General features: G+C 38.2%; 1 protein-coding gene across 4 annotated transcripts in view; it reads left to right on the forward strand.

Annotated features, from left to right (window-relative positions):
• ANAPC10 (anaphase promoting complex subunit 10) overlaps positions 1 to 12,495 on the forward strand; it is a 202,512-nt gene extending 190,017 nt beyond the window's left edge. For all 4 annotated transcript variants that reach the window (XR_012516994.1, XR_012516995.1, XM_074396860.1 and 1 more), the window contains one exon: positions 1,065 to 12,495. Coding sequence is in view for 1 of the 4 variants with exons in the window: in XM_010338634.3 (XP_010336936.1) it covers positions 1,065 to 1,097 (33 nt within the window). In the remaining 3 variants the exon portion in view is untranslated. The remainder of the gene's footprint in view (positions 1 to 1,064) is intronic.
• The last annotated feature ends 275 nt before the right edge of the window (positions 12,496 to 12,770 follow it).

A 12,770-nucleotide genomic window follows, 5' to 3' on the forward strand; every position in this document is an offset into this window, starting at 1 on the left:
TATAATAAATCAAGCAACTTATCAATAATCAAGCATGATGCATTTAATTGTCTCTGAGTATAGTTCATCCACAGTATATAAAAAATCTGAAATCTACTCTTTCAAGTGACCCTGCTTATGGCTGATAAAACCATGATACATTCTTTTACATTTTAATGGCAATATAATTAGCATTTCTAGAGTTTGCATTGGAAGATGCCATTTGGTTTCATAAAGAACCTCCTCTTAATGTAAACATGTACTACAAAGCCTCTCTTGGGAAGAATTGGTTCATACCACCAGGCATCAATATTTAAGGAAGCCTGAGAAAAGAGGTGATATGGGCTTGGGTTTCTGGTAGGCACAATTATGGCTCCCAAAGACGTCCGTGTCCTAATCCTTGGAACCTGTGAATATGCTGTTGTGTGACAAAGGGTAATTAAGGTAGAAGACAGAATTAAGGTTTGCAATTATCTGATCTTGAAATGTGGAAATTATCCTAGATTATCTGAGTGAATCCAATGTAACCACAAGAGTTCTTAAAAGTGGAAGTGGGAGGACATGAGCTAAGAAATGCAGGCAGCCTGCAGGAGCTGAAAAAAGGCAAGAAAATGGAGGCTCCTTAGAGCCCCCAGAAAGGAGTGCAGCCTGTTGTCACACTGAGTTTAGCCTAGTGAGACTCATTTCAGATGTCTGGCCTCCAGAACTATAAGACAACAAATTGATCTTGTTTTAAGCTACTTAATATGTGACAATTTGTTTTGCCGGTGTAGGAAACTGATAGAGGATAATAGAGAGGGAGTTGGTATGAGACGGAGGATTCATCCACGTGGATTCAGTCATTGCACCCATTCTATTGTTTTAAAACCAAAACGCATGTAAGAAGAATGACAACATTAGGGTATCAAAGAAAATCTAACTAGACATATATACACTTTGGTAATGGCAAAGTCAGTTACCAAATGTGATGTAAACTAAATGTATCCAAATAAAGGACATACGTTTTGCCTAAATTCAGCCACCAATTGCCAATTATTTACTGAGATTTCTACAGCCAATTATTTTCTTTTCTGTTCTTTTCACAGGAAGGAAAACATGAAGGTACTCAAATCTACTGACAGCTGATTTTTGATAATGCTGTTTCAATCACTGGGTAAATCATCACACACTAGGATACACTGTATATTCAATATTTCCTGTTTAGACTTTTTGTTGTCCTTAAGTTTTCTTAGTTTTTGTAAAAATGCTGCTTTCTAGGATCCTGGTTTAGTAGGAAATGTTAGTGTTATTTACTATAGGATCACAAAGAAATGAGACACGTGGAAAGTCTTGAAATCCTGTATCTATTGGTTCTAGACTTGACAGTACAAGAACATGTTCTCAAATGCAAACAGTAATTAATTTCTATACTTGTATGTTTATAAAAATAAACTCGTTTATTTTTTAAACCATATTACTTCATTTTCATGGTAGAAAATTATTAACCTAGGTTCATGGTAGGTACGGTAAACTGGTTGAAAAATTGGTCCTCCCTGTAATAATGTTTCTTGCAATATGATTTTATAACACCTTATGTAAGAGGTAGAATCTATTTCCCAGCCCCTCAAATGTGGGCAGGCCTTGTGACATGCTTTGGTCGAAAGAACTAGCAGTAGCACCAATTCTGGTATTAGTCCTCAAGAGGCTTTGTGTATTTTCATTCTTTCAGGCATCTATCTCCACCATGATGATAAATCTGGGCAACTTGCTGGAAGGCACAGACCATGTGGAACTAGCCCAAATGTCCTAGCCTCCTAGAGCCAAAATTCAGAAGCAGATCTAACTACTTGATCTGTGGCTCACCACAGACGTTATGAGAGAACACAGACATGACCCGAAGAGCTGCCCAGTTGGGTCCAGCCTAAATTGTTGACCCCTAAAATTTTGAGATAAATAGTGTTTTTTAAACCATAACATTTGTGGTGGTTTGTTACACAGCAAAGGCTAACTGATGGAATAGATTTTATGGAGGTCTGTGAACATTCTGAAATTATTTGTAAAATTTGATGTGTATGTATGTTTTTCTGGGAATAGCTTTTAGCTTTAACTTTTCTGTGGTCCAGAAAGTTTTACAAATCATTGCCTTATTTGTTTAGTGATAGGCTTCATCACATGCCAGATATCATACTCATTCACTTACTGAGTGAAGCTACTCAGATTCTGATGAAGAGTTTTGTTAGGGTGAGAGTTAAACATTTTCTTTCCTGCGTGTATGTGTGCTTGCCAATGTGTTCTTTTGTCAGTTAATCTGGAAATCTTTGGATCATCTTTTCTAGGTATAACTTAATATACCTTGATATCACCTAATATGTAGTACTTAAAACTTATGTGTGTTGCTTAAAATTAAATGTTAGAGTAGTAGATTAAAGGATTAATTTCAAATGCTGATAATCTAATCAGATTGCCACTGCAGATACATGTATTTGTTTTAAATAATTTGCTGTTAAAATACCTTTAAAATTCACGGTTTAGGATGATCTCTTTCAACTGTTCCATTTCCATCCTCACTTTGAGCTGACAGCTTCCCTTTCTGCTTCACAGGGAAAAGGTAAGCCATCAGGGGGAGTCTTTCTCAAGTTCTATAGGGCAGCAATGAACGAAAGCCTGTAACATATGACCCACTGTTTAGCTTACTAAGCTAACTGAGGCTTTGGCAATTGTTTAATTATCATCGGAAAACCAATTTTTGAAAACTGAGTTTCAAGCTCTGAGGTTGTGGAGTATATCGTCTTCATCTGCTGTCTGTGGTGTTTTTTGGAGAGCTGACGAGCCAACACACAGGGACCTCCTTGAATGCATGGTATTCGCTGTGCTCTTGTCCACCACTGTGCCAAGACTTGATAGCCATGCATTTTCCCCCGGCTCAGATCTTCTGGCTTCTTGTCAGTCAGGTCATGCCAAAGCTGCTAGCCAACAAAAGCATATAGGGAAAATAAATTTGTCATAGGAAAAGTACAGAAAAGTGATCACTTTTGGGCAGGACTACAGTAAGAACTCTGTTAGGCTGCATTTCACAAATGTTAAAAACAAAATGCCTTGCCAAATCCCTTAAAAAAATTTTTTTGTATGTATGTGTATCAAAACACAAGTGTTTGGATCCTTTTACCATATAGTAAAACCCAAATTCAGTTATACCAGAAAACCATAGACATTTGCAAAAGTTATTTACCCAGGAACCAAGATGGATGTATTTGAACACTCTCCCCACACCCGGCCCAACCATGTTTTTGCCAGCCAGCTCCCAGGTGTCAGTAGTTGAGTGATGTGGGGGTTGAATTTCAGTAAAGCATAGCAGGTGTAGTGGTGGGTCCAAAGAAACACCTCTTTTCTTTTCATGGAGTAACAGGTCATTTCACTGTTTTCTCCAGCACTTGCACCTTACAGTTTAGAATACATACCACATGGAGAGTGTTTCAAAAAGACTTCAGAATGGCTGCTGTAAATACTGAGTGCTGGGAAGGGAGGTTTCTATCTGTTGTCTTTCTTTAAGGTGTAACATAATAGTAACAATGTCTGTCTTCTTTTTGGCTCTGAAGTCACCTTGAAATGCATATGAAAAGGTAAAAAGGAGGGTAAGGCAATATACAAAAGATTAATGTTCTAGATATTTGAATACGGTTTTCAAAGGCAACATTATCTACTTTATGTGCATCTGCTAGATTATAGATTTTGTCATCCAAAGATGTAGAATGGAATAGGACTAGAAATCTGAGGTATTTTTCAGATAACATATTTGTCATGAAAATAGTTTTTGACATTATTGTAACAGGGACTTGACCATCTGCTGGGCTCATATTGAAAGCTGTGAGAACCAGAAACAGGTTCAGTGACGTAGTGGTAGTGTGCAAAGGAGGTGGTGCCTACTACCCAGTGTTAAAAAAAAAAAAAAAGAAGAAGAAGAAATGAAATATACATACGCTTCATACAATGCTCAAGTGATTATGAGAATCCCTGCCCTTTCCCTATTTCCTAAAGCACATGCTCTTTTGTTACATCTGCATCCTTTCTTTTACCCAGCAAAGTGGCCCTTAGTATTTGTTTTCACTAGATACTATCTGTATAAACGTTTTGGATTTGTAGGATGGGAGATAAACTGTTTTACTCTGACCCACATTATCTCCTTAAGGAAGGCTGTGTTTATTACATGCTATTCTCAGAAGATGAACATGATTTAGGGATTGCTGTCGTCCTTGTCCTGGGAGATACATGTTGGAATGAAAAAATCCCACACAAAGAGATTAGGCACAAGTTGAACTCTGAAGTTACATGCTCTGTTTCGTTTTTTTTTTTTTTTTCTTTGAAAGAAAATGTTCTCAGATTTCCCTCTTGCATTGATCCAAGATAGTCTTTTGAGCAACTTAAAAAGTTTCAGCTGCCTCCACCCTCTGTTTTTGGATTGCTTTTATTTTCTAACACTTATAGTCACGTAGTTATTTACTAGTGGTTCAAGAAGTGTCATAAAGCAGCAAAGTTACTTGCTAGATGCACATAATTACTGACACACACACATATGTTTACATATACACTCACACAAAAATTTTTCTCCAAATAAATTCTAAGAGACTGGAAAAAAATCTATAGTTGGCTTATTGTAGATAAACTTGTTATGACAGTTTCTTTAACAAAACGTAACTTTTAAAATGTCAGCAGTAGATGAACCTTGATAATCTTTGCTTAAAAATATTTTGTGCTGTGAAAATGTGGTCAACTATTTCTAAAAGTTACCTACTCTCTATTTCAACTAAAGATTTGCAGAAGCATTGGAGTTCAACTTCTTCCCTAGTTTAAATGACATTATCTGTAGATTACAAGCCAGAGTACAGACCAAAGCTGGAGTCTGCAATACAAACTTAAGTCTTCCCTCTAAATTATTTTCATGGATTAAACTTGATATGAAATTCAGGATGTAAGAATTTTTGTCTTTCTGAAAAGTTGAGGGAGGGTCATATATTTATAATTTGAACTGCATTTTAAATGCCATAGGATAATTTGATATTTAAAAGAATTCTAGGTCAGGTGCTGTGGTTCATGCCTGTAATCTAGGAGGCTGAGATGGGCAGATCACGAGATCAGGAGTTCTGGACCAGCCTGGCCAACATGGTGAAACCTTGTCTCTACAAAAAATACAAAAATTGTCTGGGTGTGGTGATGGGCACCTGTAATCTCAGCTACTCGGGAGGCTGAGGCAGGAGAATTGTTTGAGCCCGGGAGGCAGGGGTTGCAGTGAGCTGAAATGGCACCATTGCACTCCAGCCTGGGTGACAAGGAGAAATCGTCTCAAAAAAAGAAAAAGAACTCTATGTTGAATTTTTTTATGTAAAGAATTATCTAAGAATCTATTTTGGGTATAAATGCAAACCTTCCTGTATTGTTGGTTTAAGTGATTGTATTAGTCCATTCAGGTTAGGATAACAAAACACCTTAGAGTAGGTAATTTATAAACAATAGAAATGTATTGCTTATAGCTCTGGAGAATGGGAAGTCCGAGACCAACGTACCAGAAGATTTGGTGTCTGGTGAGGGCTTGCTCACCACTTCTTGCTGCATCCTCACAATGTGGAAGGGTGCAAGTGAACTCCCTTGGCCCTCTTTTATATGGGCCCTCATGACTTAAATCACTTTCCAAAGCCCACACTTTCAGTACTATCATATTGAGTATTAAGTTTTAACATATTAATTTCTTGGGCAAGGGGGAGGGAGAGACCAATATCAGACCATAGCAGCTTATGTAAATTATGTTTCCTAGCTAATACTATCTCTATTGTGAGTTGCATATTATTACTTACAATAAATACAATACTCTAACATTACTTAGCAAACTTTTACACTAATGTACCCCCTCACTGGTAGAGAACATGAACATTAACTTTGTCTGTCTTGGGGCAATCTGGGCCGTAGCCCAAGGTAGTCTAAGTCATGTTCAAACTTTCTTTAAATACTTTACCTTAAATATTAATGCAACATTTACACTATGATTCATAAGTCCTTGTTCATTTTAATTTGTTTTAAATTAATTACCATGTATAAAATTGATGCCATGTTTTTTTTTTGTTCCACTTCCGTGCAACCAACATGACTCTAAGGCAGCTGACAATATTAATGTCCTTCATCTACCCATTTATTAACATATTTAGCTAGCATTTTTTTAGTGCTTATTCTTTGCTCAGCACTGTGCAGGGCACTAGGGATAAAGAAGGGACATCATTTCTTCACTTATCTAATAATTCAGTGTGGAGGGAATAAATATGTAAACTCACCAATGTAATAAAGCATATCAGTTCTTTGACTGAACTGTGTGAAATACAGAACTCCAACCTAGTGGGGCAAAGAGTATCAAGAAACTTAAGAGAGGAGGTCACATCTATGAAAACTATCCTGAAAACTGAGTAAGATGTTTACTAGGAGGTGAGGAAAGGGCATTCTAGACAGAGGAAGCAGCATCTTCCAAGAGGAAGAGGCTTGGCTTGGGTTTTTGGAAAACTGGAGATATTTCAACATCAGTACTTGGGGATGAAGAGAGGGGGAGGAGAGAGAGATAAGGCTAGGGATACAGGTAGAAGCCAGATTGTTTTAGGGTTTACATGCCATTTTTCAGTATGGACTTTACCTGTAGGCAGTCTGGAAACCCAAAAGAATTCTAGGCAGAGGACCAATGTGATCAGTTTAGCAGCAGAACAGATGAAGATTTGAAGAAAGCAAGCCTGGAGACAAAGAGATGGGTTAGATGACTATAGCAAGAGTCCAGATGCAAAGATGATAGCTGAACTAAAGCTGTAGAAGTGGGATGGTGATAAAGAGACTTACACAAAGATATGTAACAGAGATGTAATTGTCAGGACTTAGTCACCCATATGATGGAGTAGGTTAGGAGAAAAGATAAAAGGAAGGGAAGAATGTAAAATGATTCTCAAGTTTTTGACTTGGGGGATGGTAAATAGTACCTTTAACTGAGATGTAAGACACTAAAGGATATAATTTTTATTTGTTGATTAATCCTGAATGTTTTCGTATGTCAAATACAAGTGGCATACCTTGTTAGCTCCAGTGAACATCTCCACTGTGGACAGCAGGAAGCCAGTGTCCAGTGGATGTCAGTCAGACCTCTGAAGTTCACATGTGCCAGATGGATTTCTGCTCTGCATTTCAAAATAAACAACAGGTGATTTCTCAGACTGAAGTTCCTAAAAGGGTATGTAGGGCTTTCTGCCTCTGCTTTGACAACCTACCAGTTGAAGTCCTCAGTCTTCTACTTGGCCCAAACATTTCCATCTCCAGCCTCTACTAACTCAGTGTCAAATTTTTTAGGCACTGTCTTGGCCATTTTCCCCTTTCCTTGGTTGTGTAGGCATATAGCTGTCAAGTGGACCGGTAGTCAGCAGCAGCAACTACTGCAGCTGCTAGGCTGGCTGATCACACTTCCATAAATTCAGCTGATAAGGAAACTGAGCCAAAACAGATTTAGACACTTTCTTACTCTTAGAACAGCTGGCAGTATGAGCTTCATGTTTACACTTTTTCCCCTATTCCCCAAGTCTCATGGACAGTATGGTGCACACCCAGGTGAATGCTGACCTACAGTGGTCTCGGAGCTGAGGAATCATGCACAAAGGAACCCCCAATCTTTTAAAGGGTCTGTTAGCAAAGCTTCCCAACCTTTGCTCATGAAGGAAAAAATTATCTTTGTTATCATAATCAGGAAACATATCTGCCCTATGACTCAGAGGAAGACACTACCTGTCTTAGTCTGTTGAGGGTGCTATAACAAAATTCCATAGACTAGGTGACTTATAAACAATAGAAACTTATTTCTTAGAGTTCTGGAGGCTGTAAGTTTGAGATCAGGTGCCATTATGGTCGGTTCTGTCTGGTGAAGGCCCTTATCCAAACTGCGGACTCCTGACTTCTCATTGTATTTTTTACATGTCAGAAAGGAGAAGAGAGAGCTCCTGGGATCTTTTTTGTACAAGTGCCAATCCCATTTGTGATGGCTCCACATTCATGACCTAATTATCTCCCAAAAGCCTCATCTTCTAATACCATCACACTGGGGATTAGGATTTTAACATGTAAATTTTCAGAGGGTCACAAACTTCATTGCCACCTCTATTTTCCAAGGTTGTTAGCTAGACTAACTGTCAGGTCTCCATATGCAAGCCTGGAGTCTGAAAGTCTGCAGTCCTGCTTGCCTCGGCTGATCGTCTCCTACCTATCGCCTGTGTTTGCCATTGTCCCTGATTGTGGAGCTTCCCCAGACAAGCCCCTCACCCAACCCTGCCATCTTAACTGTTGTTAGGATAATGTGAATACCGCCCACTCATCCTGCCATCTTAACTGCTCTTCTGCCTCACCCCCACTGGCCATTGTAACTCAACTTGGGGTCATGTATACTCCTTGCCCCTACTGCCCACCACTGTAACTGATCTTACTCTGCAACAGCCCCACCCCCCAAAAACTACCCCGACCTGTAAAGCTAATTCCCACCTTACCTCCTTCACCTGTCTTTTCTCAGATTCGGCCCACTTGCACCCACGTGAGAAATAAAAAGGCCTTGTTGTCCACACAAAGCCTGTTTGGAAGATCTTTTTATTAAATGCATTTGATATTTGGTACTATTGGATGCAAATAACGCTAACATCCTTGAAAGATAATCTGAGACATGTAGGTAGAAATGCTAGGGAGAATTGCCTCCCAACAATAACTCCCATGTTTGCCAATTTTGGTGGTAAAATTAGAGTTTAATTTTGGGATATTAAATTTGAGGCAATAATAGGGCATTAGGGTAGATATATTCAGCAACTGGCTGTATGTACATACAGCTCCAGAGAAGTGTTTTTTATCAAGAAATGTATTGGATTTCCATCTCTACAGGCAGCATAAACCCATAAGGGAAGAGGAAATTACCCAGAGAGCATATAAATGAAAGAGAAAAAGGACATGAATATAAAGAATCTTGAGTATATATTTTTCATGACTAGGAAAATAGGAGCAACAGAAGGAGTTTAAAAAGGAATGATTAAAGAGGCAAGATAATTAGGAGAGCGTTACATCTTACAATTCAAGAGAAGGAAATATTTCAAGAGAGTTGGCAGTATTGTCAAATGCAACCATGAGATCAAATAAGATGAAAGTTGAAGAGTCCACTGGCTTTAGTGCTTATGAGAGCATAGCTGACCTTTGCCAGAGCGTTTCAGTGGAGTGGTATGCAGCGAAGTTCAATTGCAGCAGTTTGGAATGTGAGAGGAAGCTAACGGACAAAGAGCTAAACATGCAGAATATATTTTTTTAATGCTTAACCTGGAAAGGAAAGAGAAAGTGATCCTGAGTTGAAAAACATGTGTTATGATGGAAGAAAATTGCAAGAATGTATTGCTAGGGGAAAAGAGGCAGCAGGGAAACTGAAAATGTAGGAGAAAGAACTATAAGAAAGAATGGATAGAACAAGACCTTCCTCTGCTAAGGAAGGTATATTAGTTTCCTATGGTTGTCATAATAAATTATCAAAAGCTTGGTGCCTTAAAATCACAAAAGTTTATTCTTTCACAGTCTGGAGTCCAGAAGTCTGAAATCAAGGTGTCAGCCAGGCCACGCTCCCTCTGGAGCCTGGCTGACGGCGGAGTCAGCTTCCTTGCCTCTTCTAACTTCTGATGGTTGCTGGCACTCCTTGACTTGCCATGAGATCACTCCAATATTTGCCTTTATCTTCATATCACCTTTTGCTCTATGTGTTTTTGTCCTGTTCTCTTCCATTTCAAATTTCCCTCTGCTTTTCTCTATAAGGACACTTGTTACTTAACTTAGGGCCTAGCTGAATAATCCAGGATGATCTCGCTTCAAGATCCTTAACTTAATCATATTTGCAAAGACCCTTTTTCCAAATAAGGTAACGTTCTCAGGTTCCAGGGATTAGAATGTGAATCCATCTTTTTCAGGACTGCCCTGCAACACAGTACAGATGGGATCAAGAGTGAAGGTAAAGGGACGTGTCTAGAACTGGATAAGGGATCTGCCCCCCAAGACTGGGGAAATGAGGATGAGATAGGAATGTAGGAGAAACATGAGGAAACGCTGCAAAGCCATTGGTGTGAGAGGACAAATAGCAAGGAGCTGTTACAGAGCAAATGGGGAGCTAAGGTGTTGGGAACTACATGTTTGTAGATCATACATTTGTAAATTTTACCATAACTTTATAAATCTTTGTATTTCACTGTAAAAGTACGCAGTAAAACAAAATGCTTCAACAACAAACAAAATAAAGCAAAACAACTGCCCATGAAGATGAAGCGGCAGCCTACTAACAGTGTAGACTGGCCCAGCAAATTCGCCGCTTTTTCATCATGAAGTCTGGGGAAACACAGATGGTGACTAATGCACATCCAGAATTAATGTGGGAGAGAAGGGAATGAAAGCCTTCAGTCATCGGGAGCTCCATGGGGAGCAGGGCAAATTGAGCCGAATTTTCTTTGGCTGCTGATCTGAAGTTTCTCTAGAAAAGGCTTTTCGAGGAAATGAGAGAAATGCCAAGGGGAGTATGCTAAATGTGGGGTAGATAAGCCTCTGAACATACCGTACTTGTCCAAATGATCCGACTGTAGGAACAAATTTCAGTCTGTAACATTAGCTTTATTATCAGTTAAAAAAAATTCACATGGGTATTTACAGAGCACAGCCATGTTTTGGCCTCTGTATCTTCCTGAGTCCATACTTTGCAGAAATAATACAAGCATTTATCTAAATGCCCCTAAGTAAATTCTGATCCTTAGTTTTCCCACTGTTTACCCCTCAAACCCATATGCAAACATTCAGACTGCTTTAATGTGATCAGAAGAAGAAATCAGATGTTATTCTGATCTGGTATCCCTTATGTCTAAGTCAACAAGTTTAAGTGGAATCTTGATATTTTACTGGAACAGTGATAAGAGATGAGCAGGAATTTTGTTCTCTGAGTCCATGATATTCACTTAATTCTTCAAGTTGCAAGCTTAAGTAACATGAGTTATGCTCTAAGTCATTTCTAGATTTCATATTATACATGTATATCCCTCCAGCACCAGGAGACAAAGTAGTGACTACATATACCTTACAGTACTGCTGCTCAAGCTTTAACGTGCAAATGAATCTCCTGGGAATCTTGTTAAAATGCAGATTTTGTAGGTTTGGGGTGGGCCTGAGATTTTTGCATTTCTAACAAGCTCCCAGATGACACAGATGTTGCTGGTCCAAGGACTATGTATTTTGAGTAGTAAGGTGTTAGACTACTTAAAATACATGTAGAATACTCACATGGAATCCAAAAACGTGACTCAGTAGCTATAACATCAGAAAAAAATAATAGATGACAGTAAGCTGGAAATGTTTTCCTTATCTTTTGAGAAGATCCACATGTTTTTAGGCTGTTAATAAGTCTTCATTTTGACCATGAATCCACTTTTCTTTCTTTGTAGTGAGAATCAGCAATTATAAGAAGCCAAAAATCTACTATAAAAATAGTTAATGAAAAATTAATAATTTTGAGGTTGAATGGACTCAATAAGTGCATTCCTAAGAATGTATAGGGGTTTGTTTATTTGTTTGTTTTTAAATAATAGACCTAATGAAGAAACTAGATAATCTCTTGAGAAGGAAAAGTTTTTTGTTTTTATAGTCAGGATTTCAATAGTAATTTTAGAGAAACGTACTAACAGTTATTAAACTACTTGCAGATTTAGCTATCTGAGAGGATCATATTGGTCCTCATTCAACATTCACTTTCTCTTCCGTTTTATCTATCAGAAACCCAGTTTTGTGAAAGTATATTTCTAATACCATGCAGCCATCAGCCTAAGGATCACTAGCATCTGCCCAGCCCCAAAAGGGAGTCTACTTTGTTACAGGATAATTTCCCTGTCTCCCCGACTCTTTTTTTTTTTTTTTGCTGGTGATGATTTAGTAAAGAGATGTGGAAGCTTCTGGGAGAGCTTCTAGGAAACATTTTCTTGCTTTTATGAGTGAGCAACAGAAGAGAAAGTTCACCATCTGTATTTTAGTAGGACCTGAGCTCTAGAACTCCCAAAGTCGTCTTGTAACGAGCCTGAGAATAAAGCCAACAATAGTGGGGGGAAAGATAAAACTGGTAACATCATTAGCTGCTGACCTAACAAATCCTATAGCCCTCCTTTCTTCTAGATCTCTTATGTGAAATAATTTCTTCTTAAAAATTGTTCTGACTCATTTGATTTGAGATCTCTGTTAGCTGCAGTTGAATATATCTTTCTTTTATCTTCCCACCAATTAAAGTTGAAAAGGACAAGACCTAGAGAGCAATCACTACTGGATTAGCTGATTTAGAATCCTCAGAAGTATCATAATGCAAAGAAAATTTATAAACCATCTTAGTAAAGCCATACAGACTCAGTTTGGTTACATTGTAATGGCCAACCACATTGATTCTCCTCTATTAGGTTAATTGATTTTTTTCAAAAATTTTTAATAAATTATAATTTAATATCAGCTTTCAAATGACATTGATAAATATTAGAGCTGAGCAAGTTTTTTTTTTTTAAAAAAAACACTAGTGTATTTATTTTCATCTTCCACCGTATGAACTTCATATGGCTCCTGATGAGCGGCTGTACGTTATTCATGACTGCTTCTACTGTGAGATTAAAAAAACCCAAGTCACCAGCCATGCTTTTTGCGCTTTGAAGACACACACACTATGCCAGAATGGATATTGTACAAATGTGAAAGAGTGAAACCCACATCATAGTTCAGGA

This window comes from Saimiri boliviensis, chromosome 3 (genome assembly GCF_048565385.1).
Source record: "Saimiri boliviensis isolate mSaiBol1 chromosome 3, mSaiBol1.pri, whole genome shotgun sequence".
NCBI lineage: Eukaryota > Metazoa > Chordata > Mammalia > Primates > Cebidae > Saimiri > Saimiri boliviensis.